Here is an 18,651-nt window from a genome sequence, read left to right as displayed (position 1 = left end):
TGGTGGGGGTGGATAAACATTTCTTGTTCGGATGTGCTCAACAAAGGTCTCCAGGCTATGGGGACACTTGGGCAGCTAGGTGAGAGGGCTGCAAAAGGTCCATATTAGTGACTGGAATAGAAAGCAGAAATACTAGTAATGCAGGCTAAGTGAGAACCACTGGGGTTGTGGGGCTGGTCAGAGGAACTGAGGGCACAAAACCTTACAGTAATATCAGAGATGACTCGAAAATGTGGATGCCTGACAAACATTACTCTGTTCAATCAGTCCATATGAAAGCACTCTGACTCAAAGAACAAGTTACTCTTACCTGGTAACGTTCTTTCGATGGGATGTTCCAACGACATATTCCATATCGATGACAGTAATCACCACAGCTGTGCTGCTTCAGAAAATCTTTCGGCGTCCTGCGTCAAAGTCGATACACCGCCCTCGAGGACCTCCTCCGACACCTGACATCACTGGATGTTATAAGTAGGACACACGATGCCCGTAGCCTCAATTGCAGTTTTTCCCCAGAACATGTGGCACCAGTCTTCTGCCAGTCTGACCACACAAAGTCTTGAGGAAACGTAAGCTGCAATCGCATAAGAAATTCTGTAGCGGGGAAGGCACGATATGGAATAGGTCGTCGGACCATCCCATCGAAAGAACGTTAACAGGTAAGAGAGTAACTTGTTCTTCGAGGGGATTGGGTCCTCCGACGTATTCCATATCTATGACAGACTCCCAAAGCAGTACCAACGTAATGAGGTGGGAAAAAGAATTTAGAAGATATAAATTCAGAATGGCCAATCAAATTGCAGAGTAAAAGACCGCCTTGCCAAAGGCCAGATCCTGCCCACGGATACAATCGAGGGAGTAGTGACATACAAAAGTATGGACCGAAGCCCAGGTGGCAGCATCAGATGTTACGAATAGGAACACCTCTCTGCAGGGCAGTAGAGGCAGCCATACCCCTGGTAGAATGGGCCCGCAGGCCTATCGGAGGGTCCTTACCCGCCAAGCGGTAACATTCAGAAATTGCCAGGATAATCCATCGAGACAAAGTCTGCTTAGAAACAGCTTGTCCCAAACGCCTTCCAGCGTAACCAATAAAGAGTTGATCGTCCACTCTGACCCGGGACATGCGTGAAATATAAAAGCTCAAAGCTTTCCTAGGATCCAGCCTATGGAGCCTCTCCTCTTCCTTACCAGGATGTGGAGGAGGATAAAAACGCCAGAAGAATAACCTCTGGCTTAAATGAAATTCCGACACCACCTTCGGAAGAAAGGAAGGACGAACTCCAACGACAACTCTATCCTTGTGAAACACAGTGAAGGGTGGCTTAACTGAAAGTGCCTGTAACTCACTCACTCTGCGAGCGGAAGTGACTGCAACTAAAAATACAGTTTTAAGAGTTAACCGTCTCAAAGGGCAGGAATGCAAAGGCTCAAACGGAGCACCCATTAGAAACTTGAGAACAAGGTTCAAATCCCAACCGGGCACCTGGAAAGGTGACGGAGGGAACACATTAGTGAGCCCTTTTAGAAACTGAGAAATTAAAGGAATTTTAAAATAAGAACACTTCAGATGAGCGCTTAAATATGGACAGCGCCGCCAGGCAATCTTTAACGGTACCCACTTGCAGGCCCTTGTGGGCCAAAGAAAGCAAAAAAGACAGAACCACAGGAATGTCACATGAAAAAGTATCCACATTCTTAATCCTGCATCAGTCGCAGAACTTTCGGCAACGGCACGGGGACTTTGTTGCCGGCCGTCTGGCCGAAAACAACACCTCCATCACGTCTTCAGGGAGGTCCCAATCCTTATACCTCAACCTTTCAGAAGCCAAGCGTGAAGGTTGAGGAATCTGACCTCTGGATGGAGAACCTGACCCCCCCCCCCACCCCCTCCCGTGAGAGCAGATCGTCTCGGTAGGGAAGACGATGTGGAGAGCAGATGGACAGGTCCGGGTACCACGTCCTCCTGGCCCATGCCGGAGCAATGAGGATCATCGGGGAACTGAACCTCTTTAACCTTCGCATAACTTGCGGAATGACGGGGACTGGCGGAAATGCATATAGCAGTGGTATTGACCACTCCACCACAAACGCGTCTCCTAAGGCTCCTCTTGGAGGAAATTCCCCATGAGCAGAACCTTTCGCACTTCCGGTTGACACTGGAGGCAAAGAGATCCACTTGAGGGGTCCCCCAAAAGGCAAAGATCTCCAGGAGAATCTCCTGAGGCAACTCCCACTCGTGAGAGATTGCGCTCTGCCTGCTCAGAGCGTCCGCCATCTCGTTTTCTTCTCCGGCCAGATGAACTGCCAAGACCAAAATTTCCTGCTGGATTGCCCCGAACCAGAGCTGCATCGCCTCCCTGCACAGAGGAAGTGACCCTGCCCCTGCCACCCTTTTTGTTGAGGTAGTGCATCTGTGTTGTCAGTCAGAATCAGGACATTCTTTCCTCGCACAGTCGGCAGAAAAGCCTTCAGGGCAAGCCCGACGGCCCTCAGCTCCAACAGATTGATATGGAGTCTGGACTCCGATGGAGACCAACGACCGCTGTCAACTCGTTGGCATGAGCTCCCCATCCCGTGTGGGATGCGTCCGTCACGATAGTCACCTCCGGCCAGGGTAGCCAAAACGGAGCCCCTTCTTCAGATTGCCTTCGACGGCCCACCACAGAAGGTCCTGGGCGACCGAGGGTGGCACCTGAATGGGGTCCGACATCCTGCCGGAGGACTGAGACCACTGGCGCTTGAGTGCCCATTGCAAAGATCTCATCCGCAACCTGACCCCTGGCACCAGACACTCGGACGCAGGGAGACTCTGGGCATGTTGGAACATTTGCACCATCTGCTGAATGTGATGAGCCCTCACTTGGGGAGGAAAAACACTGCCCCAGGGACGTGTCGAGCACTGCTCCAATGTACTGGAGCCTCTGAGTTGGCGTCAAGTGGGACTTCTTTAAGAAGAGGGAGAAGCCCAGCTTGTGGAGGGAGTGGCAGGTGAAGGACAGATGATCCAGGACTTGCTTGGGAGAGCGCACCCTGATCAACCAATCGTCCAGGTAGGGGTAGACATGAATCCCCCTTTCCTGAGATGCGCTGCCACCACTACCATGAGCTTGGTGAAGACCCTCGGGGTGGAGGTCAATCCAAACGGCAGGACCCGAAACTGAAAGTGCGTGTCGCCAACCGCGAACCTCAGGTACTTCTTGTGCTTTGGATGGATCGGCACATGAAAATAAGCGTCCTTGAGGTCGAGAGACACCAGCCAGTCCTGAAGTTGAAGGGTCGGGAGGACTTGAGAAAGAGTCACCATCTTGAACTTGTCCTTCCTGTGGAGTTTTTTCAAATCGCGCAAGTCCATGATAGGTCTCAATCCCCAGTCTTTCTTTGAAATCAAAAAATAAGGGGAATACCACCCCTTGTTCCTCTTCGCTACAGGCACCAGTTCTATGGTGCCTTTCTCCAGCAGGGATTGAATTTCCTGCGCAAGGAGCGGATCTGAACTCTTCAAAGAGAGGTTCCCTGGTGGATTGTCGTGAGGCCTCTGCCAGAAAGGAAGACAGTAGCCGTGGGCTATGTTCTCCAGGACCCACACATCTGAAGTAATGGCACGCCATTTGACAAGATGCTGCGCCAGCCTTCCCCCCCCAACCGGCAAACCATGGGACATGGCCTCATGACTGAGCTGAAGCGGCTGCGGTGTTGCCCGAGGGCAAAGAGGCAACAACCCGAGCGGCCTTGGCACCTCGAGTACCTTGTTTTCCACCTCTGGCACTCCTACGGTGGCCCCTTTGACTAGCAGCTCCTTTCGCTTTACCAAAGGATGAGTAATAACGAAAGGAACCTCCCCTCCATTGTTGTCCCCTAAGATGAAAAGGCAGAGGTTGGCGAACTGCAGCACCCAACAACTTCGCTGCAGATTTTGAGGTCTGCAAACTCTCAAGGCTCTCGTCAGCCTTGCTGTCAAAAAGATGGACACCATCAAAGGGCATGTTGAGGAGCCAGGCTTGCACATCAGGAGCAAACCCCGACTTCCGCAACCACGCAAACCTGCGTATTATGGTGCTCGCCGCAATCTGCCATGTCCAAACCCGACTGAACGGCCTTGCACATGGCATCCTTGCCATCCTGGACCATAGCAAGAAAACCATCCCGTTCGTCCCCTTCGGAAATATGTTCAGCCGCTAAGGAAACAGTTCCACAGAGTCTGCGTCAAACGTGACAAGGCACATACGGAGTTGGCAGCCTGAAGAGCCATACCCCCTGAAGAAAACACTTTCTTCGCCCAACCATCAAAACGCCTGTCGTCCCTATCAGGAGGGATGGTAGGATACGACGCCTGCTTTGCTGGGGGCATAGCCGCCTGCACCACCAAACTCTCCGGAGTGGGGTGCTAGGTCAAGTAGCGGGGGTCGCTACTGGCTGGGTGGTATTTTCGCGGCAAAGACTTGCCCACTGCCGGGAGACTCGCCGGAGCAGTCCAAGCCGCCACCACCCTCCTCCGTAGAGCCATATGGAACGGCAGTACCGGGTCAGTTGGTGGACCTTGGTCGAGGATATCCGTGAGGTCATCCTGAAGAAAATCCCCTGGGGGAGCCGACCACCCCAAGTACTCGGTAACCCTTGACATAAGGCACCGGTATGAGGATTTGGCATGGGTGCGAGGCTCAGGCCTACAAAACCCCACCTCCGGAGAGGTGTCCAGACCACTGGCGTCCTGCAGTGACTGACGCAGGTCCTCAATCTATGTCCAGAGAGAATCTCATCTGGCACCGTATCAGGAACCATGCCATCATCAGAGCCCGCATCCACCTCAGAAATGTAATCAAGATGGTGGAAATTGGGCACAGAATGGGGAACAAAGCCATGTTTGGCCTTGGCCAGAGCCTTTCTAGGGGGTTCCACCATACCCCAGGGTACCCCCGTCAAAACAGCCTCGAAAGGCATCGAGGGCGCCTAGTGAATCAGCGTCGATGCCGAACGTGGCGCCGACAGCATTGACACAGGCCTCGACAGCCTGGGCGCCGATGGCGTCGACGTCTTCCCCAGAGGCGGAGCCTCGAGAGAGTCCCTCAATGAGCTAGGCGCCACAGGCGTCGACGTCTTCTTCGAAGACGTCACAGGTGCACACGTTCTCGAGCGCGTCGAGGACTGGGACATGGAACGGATAGGACTAGAACGATTCCCCTTGTCCAAGTGGGACCTTTCCCGCGAATCGTGCCGATCACCCGAGCCCAGAGGAGTACGAGCGGTGTCTCTAGTACAGTCACGCCTGACCCCACTCGGAGGCGCGGACAGACCGGTGCCCTGCGATTCAAGAATAGCCAGCATTTTCTTACCGAAGGAAGCCCATTCCTCCGGAGTCGCATGCTTGGTGGGATGAGCGACCCGCCGACGGGCGGATTCCTCGGACGAGGAAGACGACCGATGACGGTGCTACCGGGAGTGCCTCAAAGAGGCAGAGGAGTGGCGGGACCCACTCCGGGACCGAGACCCCTAGACTTACAACGTCGATGCGGAGAGTCGCCCCTCGAATCGTCCATCGAAAGCCCAGTGGACCTCGACTTCGAGGGCTTGGACACCTTACCGACCGTTTCTTCTTGCGCTCCCGCAAGGCTTTAGACGTAAGTGACTGGCAGTCAACACAATCATCCGTGTCGTGGGCCTCCCCGAGGCAGGCATTGTGCGAGTCAGTCACCGACAGACCCGCAGTCCACGCATTTCTTGAAGCCCAGACGCGGGGTGGAAGAAGAGGAAGACATCTCAAAAACTTCGTACAAACGAACAGGTTTGAAGAAACGAAAGAGCAGAAACTCCAAAGAGTCGTGGCGCGCCGAGAACTCCGAAGTTAACACGTTTGCGGGAAAAAAACGGAACTGAGGCCACGGGCGTTGTGCGTCCTACTTATAACATCCAGTGACGTCGGCCGTCGGAGGAGGTCCTCGAGGGTGGCGTATCAACGTCATCGACGCAGGACGCAGACGCCGAAAGATTTTCCGAAGCAGCACAGCTGTGGTGATTACTGTCATAGATATGGAATACGTCGTAAGACCCAATCCCCTCTAAAGTAGGCTTCTGTCCTGAAGTGGTAGATCAGGAAGAGCTTCAAACGTTGGCATTCTGAGTTTGTATTAGATTTGGGAATAACATTTATATGATTGTCTTGTGTATTTCGGGAACAAAATGCCATGTGATGCCACTTCCTGTTTTGTAAAGGGGTGAAAGGTTATGCTCCGTCACTTCCCGTGATGTCACTTCGGGTGGGGTCAGATCACTTGCTGTGATGTCAGAGGCCAAGGGTTGCGTCATGTCACTTCAGCTACCGCAGGCATTTTGGTGACATGACGTCCATGACTCTACTGCAGCCATCGCATGTGGACAAACTTGACTTGAAGGAGTGAGGAATACATGGAAACAAGGCGGTTCTTCATACTTATACCATGCTGCTTCACTAGAAAACACATCAAAGTGTGCCGCACTGTAGCATACATGTGAATCAGTGATCCATGAGGTTAGCATGTGCAATGAAGGTGTTCTTCCCTGCTCACATGCTAAACAGTAAAGTGTATACAACACAAATCAAAAGCAGCATTAAATACTCAATCTAGTTTTATTTGTATAATATACATTTCTAAAACGTTTACATTTGTTCAGAAATATATCCAAACACATTAAAATATATTCAAACAGATTTAAGGGACAATCCACATAAAAAACCAACTGCCTTAAAAAATGCTGCTGAAAGTTAACACTTTACAAACCGATCTAGCTTAAGTGTCTTACTCTGCAAATTGAGAAAATGCTGAGCAAATGTTGGCTGAAGAACAAAGGCACAGCTTTGCAGACCACAATAAATAGATTCTCAAATGAAGGAAGACAAAATATATTTGATCCTGTCAACTTCATTAATATAATAGTTTAGAAAGAACATTGTAATTGTTCATTTTAGTTTTACCAATTTCAAAAAGTCAGATTCAGTTTTAGAACACTTCAATTTTTAGGATGTTGGGAACAAATCCTCTGGAGTGATGGAAAACATTTTAGTGAAACCAAGTAAAAAGGATTGCAATTTTACAATCGATTAAATTACTGTATCACTCCAACTCACCATAGTACTAACTGAACACCCCTCTCCTCCCGTCCAGATTTCCTTTCCAGAGAGAAAATGTCACAACTTGTAGAATACAATGTAATACATTGGGTGCAGATTATGCGTGATCATTATTAGGGTGGCTTTAAAACCAGGGCCATCAGCTGAGGCACACGGAAAGATATAAATTATAAGTACAAAAGTGATTTTTCCAAACAAAACATTTAAGCATGAATTGTGACGAAAATAGAACACACTGTTGAATGAATGTGGCATGTGGATTCATTTTAAAACACACTGTAGCCCAAGAATTTCGCCAATATACCACAATTCGATTTACAATGACTTAAATAAAGTCTATAGCATTTATTCTCTACCTCATCCCAAGGTAGTCATTCACTTCACCTATAGCTGGTGTTACACAAGAAAAACACTAACCTTTAATGTATATTATTGCCGACTGCTACCCTTTTTTCAAATTGTAAAGGGTGGCAGAACAAATTGTGTTTTCGGCAAGAGCAGAAGCAGCAAACCACTAGCTTGGAGATTCCAAGCAGCAGTATGTCAACGCAGATTTAGCAGAATGCTACTGGTACATTTTGGAAGTGCAATCAGGTTAGCTCAGAACCTGCAATGACATACAGTACGCAGATGCATCAGTTTCTTGAGGGCCTTTGATGAGATCCATTGCGTAAAACTTTTGATCAGTGCAAGATCTGGGTCATTCACAGAGTGGTGGGCAGCACCGCCAAAGCCTTCAGATGGCAATCTTGCACCTGCTACTGCCATTATCCCAATTCACCACATTCCTGTATGTAATTGATAGACACGAGGATCAGTGGTAATGAAAAAAATGGAATGGGCTAATAGTACGAAGGCCAAATCAAAAAAAGCTTAAATGGATTCCAAAGAATGCATGCATGGCAAACAGATTTGCTTTGAATGCTGGATCACTGTGACCTGGCCCGTATCAAGCCAGCCAATACCCCCTAACTTGAGGAAACAGCAGCCACTCAGTGTGAAGAGTTGATCTCTAGACTGGTCTAGATTTGTAGGATGTCAAACCGGATAGCCTTTCCATTTAAGACAACAAGTAAGCAGAGATTTAACTGAGTCAAATATAGGTTGATGGGAAGAAATGTGGTAATGTGAGGTCTTGAGATCACTGAACAGGGCATCTAATGTTTGGAAAGCAGTGTTCCAATCTTCAAAGAATTGCTGGTACATACGACTGGTCTCGATAAATTCTGCTAGGCATTTTGGGCATCCATTTTTTTAATGCTCAAGGTTACCAATGCTTAGGTTTATGGATAATTAGCATGGAATAAAAGGGGCTCATGCAGCCACTCCATTTGCCAGCAACGTTACACATCATACACGAGTCATAAAGAAATCATTTTAAGTAAATACTAAAATAGCTAAAAACGCTTTTATAGGACAAAGGGAAGTTTGAATGATGGATTCTCAAAACGCTTCATCTTTTAATAATGTAGAAATGGAGCACCATCTACTAGGCCTCGAGGGTCTGACCACTTTCGGTACTCGATTTCATGAATAACAAACTGCTTGCATTCAGTTATGATGTGGATTGTACCGTTACCAAGTAAGGAAGAAAGCTTTCCAAAGGCATTTTCACCCAAGAAAATTACTTTATGCAGATATTATACCACATTCTGAAGGTACAACTAACTCCACGCTCCTTGCGTTTCGCATTTTGCTAGTAACCACTTACTGCCTTCAGAACATGGGAAATTTAGACCTGCACAGATTTACCATAATCTAAAAACGACAATTGTTATTTGGCACCAACATTTTATGAACAAATATTTTTCGATTTGGACTTGCTCCTAGCCTGGAACGGATCAAAGAAATACCAGTAACGGTAATCAAGAGGATTGCAGGACCTAAGGTTTAGAAGGACTGTTACATGTACCCACATTTTCAGTAAAAATGATAAATTTGGTTTAAAGATTGGTCACTCATTAACATCATGCATTGTAAGAGTAACCACTATATGCATAGTTTCTCAATTGGGGCAACATTTAATTTAGTTCAGTTCCTTTGCAGCAAATACCCGACACCACAAAGGGACAGTCACAATGCTTTTGTATTCAGCGTCTCACGTTTTCAAAAGAATTGCGTGGAAACAGCACTTTGAGCCACACAAAAACTAAAGTTAATATTTTAAAAGGCCGTTGCTGCATACACCCATTTTTCAAACGGGATGAGCACTGCATTCGAAAACCTGATGACCACGTGGGTAAATAAACACTAACTTTCCCAAAAATGTAAGGGATACATAATTAATTTCAGGCTCTTCGGATTTCAAACAAAAAGTGAAAATCCGTTGCGGGACAAGGAGTTTTCCAGAGTACACCACACCCAAAGCCCAACTCGGAGAGCAGATGTTTAAAAAAAAAAAATGAAGTTCCGGAGAGATTTTCTATCTAGACAAAGTAACTTGGGTGTGAAAGGGCATTTTACAGAGGTACAGTGCCAACTCAAAGTGATCTGACTCTTACATCCACAATAAGGAGAAAGGAGAGTTGATTGAAAGAAACCCGAATTATTATACCACCATTTACAAAGCAATCTTCAAATGATGGTGATTAGGGCATGGGCCTTTCCACATCCCTTCAGAATCACCATAATGGGATCGGGACAACGTTGGCACGACCTGCATAGAGACATCTCACGCGTGGTATGAGCAGCTGCAATGCTCAATGTCGGAGAACCCATTCTGTTCTCGGCTCTCGCCCAATGGTAGAACCACTAGGATTTGGAAGCAGGGCAATGTTCTATGGAACACATGAACAAGCTAAACCCTCGGAGTGTTACTAGGCCGTACTCCTCAGATTTGTATGGAAAGGCTTGGTTGGGAAACACATTGCACACATGTCTGGCACACCTACAGTAATATGCATGCCTGGTGACACAATGACTGAACCCCAAAGGCTGAATAAGTATGGTATCCAAGGGGACCTATGTGCTCTTATGGCACTTTACAGTGACATCGGTTTCAAACAGGGCCACTAAAACACAAGATAACACACTGTATGTCAAACACTTGAGATCTAATAAAGAAGAGAAATATTTAGAGCATGAAAGGCTGGTTTCTCACAGTCAAGTGGACTGACTACGGACCAGCTTGCCATTCCTTGCAGAGAAAAACAAGTCATTTAAACAAAACCTACAAATTGCACTCTTGTGCAACAACATTCTGTGAGCTGCATGAAGGTGGAACATATAGGTATACCATTTCACTGGGTGACATTACACACGCAATAGCTGATCCTACTTTGACTCAATTTCATATGGGAAATTAAATAAATATTGCAGGATAGATCAAAATAGCCAATTCTTAGGAATCCAACAACTGGACCAGTAGTACACAAGATGGGTGATCCGTTAACAGTTCAAACTATGTCAACAAAAAAAAATAGTTGCTGGAAAACCTTTGAACGTCTTGACCAAAACAGGGGCCTGTTTGCCAACGAATCAGTCGTCCAGGACTCCCCCCGCCCCCCACGTCAAGGTCTTGACCACCAGTCACGTTGAACGTTTGCCTTCAGACAGCCGTGCGTTGCTACCTGAAAGCCCTCTTTTACAGAACGAGCAACTGCTGCTCTCCAGATGAAGCGGCTCAGTCCCAGTGCTCGGCTGTTCGTGGAGAAATACTTTTCTGTATTCTTCACCAGTCCAGACCTTCGTGCTGAAAGCAAACCTTTGGACTATTTTCGCTATAAAACTGAGCATACCAGCGCCTGTGCCGCTGCACTGCAGAATCTTCCTTCACCAGCAAAGGCTTCGAAATATATTTCTTATTGTTCCAAATCATTACGTCACGTTCAAACTGAAACAAAAAAGAAACCATCAGCAAGACATTTACGTACAAACTAGAAACCAAAAAAAATTACTCAGTGCTGTACAGCTGTAGTAAACAGACATTTCTTTAAAAAAAAAAAACACCTTTACACAACACCCTTACAGGGAAAACTCCTTGGAAATTATTTAATTTGCTGGTCGAAATGCCTGGTCAACGCTTCCAATACCCTGACCCTTGCCATGGCTTTATAAATTGCTAGCAGCTATTGCATATCTGGAGACTACAATGAGCTCTGCTGTGTGCTTACACTCTAACAGTGCCAGATTACCACTGCTCTGGAGGGATAGGCTTGTATAAAGTAACCAGGGCTAGATCATGCTCCATGTTTGAGAGACCACTAGAAACGTGCACAAATTAGACTTTCCAGAAATAGTTACACTACCTTGCAGACCATAAAGTGAGATTGTAGCTTTATTTTTCACACTCTGAACACAAATTCTACAAATACCAGAGGGTAATTAGCCAAAAAAAAAAATAATTCGGGAAACCAGAAGGTTTACAGAAAGAAACAGGGAAATATAATGCCCAATACAATGATCTGCAGGTAGCCAATGTCATACAGTATGCAGGTTTATGCAATCCCCGCCCAATATGAAATCGCAACATTTGTATCTCCTAAGGGAAATGCCCTAAAATAGCCACTCGCAGTTGGCCACTTACTGCTTTGTCTGAAGCTATAGTATATAAGGTTAACACCTTCTCCTTTAAATACTTTGCAGAAAAGAAGATTGGCTAAAAGATAGATAGATAGATAGATACCTCCCCCCCCCCCCCCAAGTGAGGCAAGTTTTCCTCGATTACCTTAATGAGTTCAAATGAAAAAGACAGGAGAGCCAATTTCGGACCTCGTTGCAGCTCTGGCATTGGCTTTTGGTTTCCCCTAAATGCAGGACACGGTCATGTTGACACATCAGTTCCGGGTCAGTTGGGAGGCAAGTGACGCGGGAGGGTGGGGTAAAGTGGTTGCAGCCAGAACGTGAAGAAAGACGTTCTGTAACCGGCTCTGTGTCTGTGAATTATTACTGCGCAGCGAGGTGCTGGCGCGATTCACCCAGCTCCCAGGCCGCTACACTGGGGACGAGAAGGTCGCACCAACAGTGCATGGACCCAGTTTGGTCATGGTGCGGAGCAGATGCCAGGAGGCACGGCCGTGATACCCCAGCTGACGGGGAAACAATATTACTGCGGCGAACACTGAGCATCCAGACCCGGGCCGCACGCAGTGATAACAGTGCCCCGTCCACATCAGAATGTGCATTGGGTGAACCGTATACGCTTTGGCCGCGTTTAGAAAATCTATATCGGAGTCGCATATTAACTCTACGGAAAGGAATGCCAGCCGCAAGCGTGCGATACGAATTAGGTTTGATATCGCTAAATGCGAGAGTTCTTTGGAATATGCTCTCCATATATAGAAAGACCATCATTGACCATTGTCCAACACAGTTTAATATTCAAGCCGATTTAGCTAATGGGAATCCCGAATCAACTCCTGCAAAGTGGGCTAAGGCATGTGTTATACATCTAAGAGACTTACTAACAGATTGTGAAACCTTGAAAACAAATCCTAACTTGGTGAAAAAAAACTATGGGAATTGGACTGGTGTACAATAATAGCGGATAGAAATCGCTATAAACTGATGGAAGACGCAGCAAAAGAAGGAACACATTGCCCCCATACATGTCCAGGTCTGAAATCTATAAGATCAACACATTTAGGTAATGTGGCAATGCAAAATTCAACGCTTAGCGGAGAAGAAATGTGGATGATGTTTGCAAATCCAAACCGTAAAGTAGCATATGCTCTGATGAATTTCTTATGTAAAATGAATCTGATGCTCTTGGACTCACTCGAGAGTGAAATGAATAAGTAATGTATTTGGCTTTTAAGTACTGGAAAGAAAAATGAACTTGGAGGACTGTGGTAGTTTAAATAGATGAATTGATGTTGAACTCCTTTTAAAAAGTTTGTTATAAACTAAATGAAATTAAAAAAAAAAGAGGAAAAAAATAAACGACAAGTGTCACGATGCATAGACACTCGCAATACAGAATTTACTGGTCCTCACATTGTGCATTGTTGCATCTTTTCATTTATCAAATTACTTTAAACACCATTTAAATTGTACTCTGCATCATAACAGGCAAATAACTACAGCCAGCTTAAGTTGTGGGAGGTCATGTGTGATTAACCCATCCAGTTCAGACTTTTTTTCCCCATTGCAGTACCAACATGTAACCCCTGGCCCATGTAAGGAAGGGTAGTACATAGAAATAAAAACACGTGAACCAGATGTTGTCAAAACATGGTTTAAATGTACACATGTGTTTACTATGCTGTACTGTTCTCATTTTAGTCTTGACTGCACCATCAAGCCCCTCTGTGGCCAACTAGAATGTTAGCAAGTAATGCCAAGAATGGGCTGCCACCCCTCAGGTAACAATGTAAGCCTATGGCGTGGCCTTTGAAGGGGCTGCAGGTGCAGACTTCTGCTGTAGGAAGCAGGCACAGAAAGTAGGGGGGGGTCACCAATATGGTGAGCATCCCAGGAAGGGGAAATGGGGCCATAAACAGTGGCCTCTATATGTGGTGAAGGAAGCTGGCATATGAGCTCCATTGGTGAAAGCAAACACAGTCTGTATTCCGACTATTGCCAGTCCATCCAGAGAGCTTCAGGTTGCTGGGGCTCCAGTTTCAAGCCAAGCTCAACTCTGACAAATACATGCCTATGTACTGCGCTATCGTGTGCCACTACTTCGAGCTATTCAGTACCTTCATTGAGTGGGCCAGTGAGGAAGAGATATTCAGGGGCAAAAGTGGCACACTACCTGGACGATTCTCTATTTATGGGGAAGGAAGGTGTAGACTGATGCAAGGCAGCACTAGGTGCATTTGAGCAACTGGCGGATAATTTAGGCATCCCAATGGCAAAAGATAAAACAACAAACCTGACATTCCTCAAAATGGACACCATGGAAGAGTCTCTGCAGGCTCCCCATGGAGATGGTAGAGCAGTTTAAGAATGCTGTGCAGGACAGGAGTGAGAAAGAAAGCAACCTTAGCAGAAATGCAGAAACTGATGTGGCAACTTAACCTTTCAGGGAGGGTCATCAGGGCAGGGTATTTGCGAGAGAAGGGTTGCCCACAAAAACTGCGGGGTTGGCACAGGCACATCACCATGTGCGCCTGGGGACGGGAGTGAAGATAGACCTCTAGGTGTGGGAAGGTTTCCTGGAATCCTTCAATGGGGTGTCAGCATGGAGGGATCCATGGCAGTCTAGTAAAGAGAAAGCTGTTCACAGATGCTTCAGGTGGTGTGGGATTTGTAGCGTTTCTCACAGGAAGCTGGTGCGCAAGCGGATGGCCAGGGGCATGGAAGGAGAAGAGGCTAACTGGAAACAAAGTTCCTGGAGCTGTTTCCCATTGCAATTAGCTTCTACATCTGGCAGGAGAGGTTGGCCAATAAGATCACGCTGTGGTGTGATGACCAACCAGTAGTGCTGGGGGTGAATTGCAGTGCAGTAAATTTCCCGTTGGTGCTTGCTCTGCTGCATTTGTTTACACTTACCTGGCTGAGACTGAACACAGGTTAGGGCAAGGCATATTCCAGGTGTACAGAAGAGCATAGCTGATGCTTTGTCTCATTTGTAGTGGCAGAGATTTAGGCAGCTCGCACCGGGGGGGGGGCAGGAAAGAAGAGGACAGCAATGCCAGAGTGGCTCTGGGTGATAGCGAGGATGTTCTAATGACACTCGTGGAGAATTTGTTGGACCCAGGTACGTTGCAGTGTTATAAGGGGCACACTGATAACTTCCTGCCAATAACGAAGCCCACTGGAATAATTGTAGAGCGTGGAAAAATTCATAAAGAAAAAGGAGAGCAGGGCATGGGCAGCAGCTACCTTAGCAGCAGTGGCATTCTTCAGCAGGACCAAAGGAGTCAAAGACCTAACAAAAAGCGAGGTTATAAGGGCAGCCATGAAAGGCGGGGGAGGCTGCAACGAAGGGAGCCAAATCCAAGACGCCCCATCACTTTTCCAGGACCGGGCTCTTATGCTGAGCAAGATCACACTGATATGCGAAGGTGTATAGGAGAGCAACTCTTCAGAGCAATGTTCAGTTTAGCATTTTTTTGGGCCTTTTGGGTTAGTGAGCTTGCCGCGGCAAACAAGGCAGGCCTCAGGGAGACAGACATAGAATTGTAGGAGTAGGAGGTGGCCATATTACTGAGAAGGTCAGAGACGGATAAGGCAGGTAAAGGGCAATGGGTTCAGCTGCACTGCATAAGGGATAGCAGCTGCTGCCCAGCAGGTCTGCAATTTTCTGACACAGGGACGCAAAGAACCCGCTGGTCCATATTAACGGGCTGCCGCCAACTAGGTTTCAGTTCCAGGCAGTGATGGGCATGGTGTTAAGAGTGGGTAGGGACCCTAAGCAGTACAGCACCCACTCAGAGTAGGAGCAGCCACAACAGCAGCGGTAGCTGGGACAACCGTCCAGGGGATTAAGGAGATTGGGCAATGGAAATTCGGGGGCCAATAGAAAGTACATCTGATAAGATGTAGAACATGCCAGTGATGGATGTTTACATTTTACTCCCCTCCCCCATGCTAGAGGGGTCCACGCGTAGCAGAAATGTAGCATGGTTGATTGGCCACTCATTCGTAGTGAGAGCAGCACAATGGGGGAACGTCAGGAGGCTTGGAAGAAAGAGGGCCAAGAGAAAGACAGACATTCTTTGGTTTGGTAAGGAAGGCATGAGATGGGATGAACTGGAGAGAACGATTGTGATATTGACCAAGGAGGAAGCGCCCCCTGACATAGTAATCCATCTAGGTGGGAACAACTTGGCCCAACTGGGCAGATTCTAACTGCTGAACGAAATGTGAAGCACATTGTGAGCAAGGACCTGGGGGCTTGCGAGTTGATTTGGTCCGAGAGGATTCCTAGATGGAAAGGGGCTTAACTCAAACTCAGCAGTGGAGAAGTTGAGGAAGAAGTTGAACATGGCAATGGCAATATTTTGCTAGGGGGCTGGTTTCTCAACTATCAGGCACATGATGATAAACCTAGGAGTGCCCGGGTATTATGAGAAGGACAGGGTTCACTTGTCAGACATTGGTTGGGATCTCTTTTTGATAAACCCGGAGGGCGAGCCTGTGAATAATGAGCAATTTTAGCACTGTGGGTGGCAGCAAATGGGTGAAAATCCTTTTCTGCTGTGGCAGTAACTCAGGCGATCGAGCAGTGGCAAAACTAAATTTCTGATGGAGGGTAAAGAGGAACTGGAGTAAAGTGCCCCCTGTTAGCCAAGCACAGTGGGGGAGGGTGTGGGGGTGGTAATCAGCTTCCAGGCTGGGCTGGTGTAAAGTAAAGCGAAAAAGGCCCACGAGAACAAGGCTGATACCTGTTCTCAGCCCGTGATCCTTCCGACCACAAGCCACCCAGGAGCAGGAGCTCCTCCGTCGGGCTCTGCCACTGCAGGAGCAGTTCAGCAGCCGACACAGAGCCCAGCTGACTCCCGCGGAATTTCCACGAAGTGCGGTAAGCGCTACTCCAGCCCCTGCACCGGCACCCTGAAGCGCCATCCAGCTCTGTTAATGCATCCCTGATAACAGTGGATGTAAATCCTTCGTCGACGGCCGCTTTTCCCTTCAGTGAAAGCCCCGATCACTGCAGAGGCCATCAAGGTACACAAGGTACCTTCACACTCCAAGATGGCCACCTGCATGATCACGGCAGTCCTCAGAGCCTAGCCAGGCCCACATTAGCTGCTGCCTGCTACCCATTGGCTGTCCTGCCCTTCTTCAGCCGGATTGGCTGCCGGCAGGCACAGCCGGCCCTCCTCGAAAAAGGCCCACGAGAACAAGGCTGATACCTGTTCTCAGCCTGTTTTCTGCCAGAACTGCCGACTGCCAGACCCCCTGGACCTCCAAAGCCCGGTTTCTCTAAGGTGACATTCCCTGCTTACTTCCCACCAATCGCACAAAGGCCCCGAATGGAACCATTGCAACCATATACAAAGCAACTCATCACCATACTAACTAAATTCGTTGGTAGGCTACTCATCCACCCCCCCGTGCATTCTGCTAGCAACTGCCTGTGCACCCTGCTATGTTTTGTGCCCTGAATTACTAAAATCGAATCTAGGTTGCCTTTCTGCCTGTGCACCCTGCTATGTTTTGTGCCTTGAATCGCCAATACCCAATCTAGGTGCCCCACTGCCTGTGCACCCTGCTATGTTTTGTGCCCTGAATTACTAAAATCGGATCTAGGTTGCCTTTCTGCCTGTGCACCCTGCTATGTTTTGTGCCTTGAATCGCCAATACCCAATCTAGGTGCCCCACTGCCTGTGCACCCTGCTATGTTTTGTGCCCTGAATTACTAAAATCGAATCTAGGCTGCCTTCTGCCTGTGCACCCTGCTATGTTTTGTGCCCTGAATTTCTAAAATCAAATCTAGGCTGCCTTCTGCCTGTGCACCCTGCTATTTCTTGTGCCTTGAATCTCCAATCTCCAATCTAGGTGCCCCACTGACTGTGCACCCTGTGAGCAACTTATGCTCCCCTGTTCTGATTGCCAATATTGAACCTGTGTGACCCATTGCTTGTGCATACTGCCAGTGACCCATGTTTCTCTGCCTGATTGCCAACATCAATTTTAGGTCACCCACTGCCTCTGCACCCCGCTAGCGACCCTTACTCTTGCGCCCTGATTACTATAATCAAATCTAGCCGACCCACTGCCCGTTCGGTAGAATTGCACCCTACAGCTACCCATGCTGACGCTGTGCCTGCATTAGAGCACTGCCTGCCTGTGCTGGATTATTGCTCCCAATCCAGGTGCCCAGACAGTTCACTGAACTCTAGCCCCACCCACCCAGCACCCACTAATATAATGCTAGCACTCCTCACCATCATCATGTTCCCTTTTTGTATAGTCCCTAATGTCACACCATGCACCAGAGGACACTTCATCAAGGTTGGCGATGGATTAGTTAGACCAGGTTGTCCACGCCACTTCCCCATCCCCTGCCCCACCCCATTCCTCCCCACACTCCCCCCTTTCCCCTTACCATCGCCTCAGTCCCACACTACGCCCTTCACCATCAAGAAGACAGCAACCTCAGACATCCCGTGCCCTAGTCCCAACCCGCCTACATACATGCACACCATACCCATCTGCATCAATGACACAACCACACCCATCCTGGGCACTGAAAGGCTCAATAGACTCATGTCTAGAACCAAAATGTCCCCACGAGCTAACTCACTCACCATCTCACCCAATACACGGACTAAACAAAACACCACGCCCACTAACTTCCAACACAAAAGACTCCACAACGCACCACTCAAATACCTAACCAACAACAAAATCACTGACTCTCCCCCCCTCAAAGGTAACACACCACCCCCTGCCCCTACCTCCACCCTCAAAACCACACTCATCAATGCCCGTTCACTAGGTGCCCATGCCATAGATATCCACGACCTCATTGTAGACCAACACCTTGATATGCTGGTAGTCACTGAAACCTGGCTTCACCCAGCAGCAGGACCACTTCTAGCCCTTGCTATTCCCCCAGGATTCAGCATCCTGAGAACAGACAGGACAAATACCCAAGGAGGCGGAGTTGCTATAATAGCCAAAACCACCCTGGATATCAGAGCATGCCC

At 47.9% G+C, this 18,651-nt stretch overlaps 1 protein-coding gene across 1 annotated transcript in view; it reads right to left on the bottom strand.

Moving 5' to 3' along the window:
- Positions 1–6,588: 6,588 nt before the first annotated feature.
- Positions 6,589–18,651, bottom strand: part of LOC138471970 (cholesterol 7-desaturase nvd-like) — a 451,161-nt gene continuing 439,098 nt past the window's right edge. Inside the window, exon 7 of the mRNA XM_069609866.1 lies at positions 6,589–10,940. Coding sequence (XP_069465967.1) covers positions 10,779–10,940 — 162 coding nt within the window. The 3' untranslated portion in view covers positions 6,589–10,778. The remainder of the gene's footprint in view (positions 10,941–18,651) is intronic.

This window comes from Ambystoma mexicanum, chromosome 8, assembly GCF_040938575.1.
Source record: "Ambystoma mexicanum isolate Mex_15411 chromosome 8, UKY_AmexF1_1, whole genome shotgun sequence".
In the NCBI taxonomy this organism is placed as follows: Eukaryota; Metazoa; Chordata; class Amphibia; order Caudata; family Ambystomatidae; genus Ambystoma; species Ambystoma mexicanum.
The sequence above is the reverse complement of the archived record's forward strand: the minus strand, read 5'-3'. Positions and strand labels throughout refer to the sequence as shown.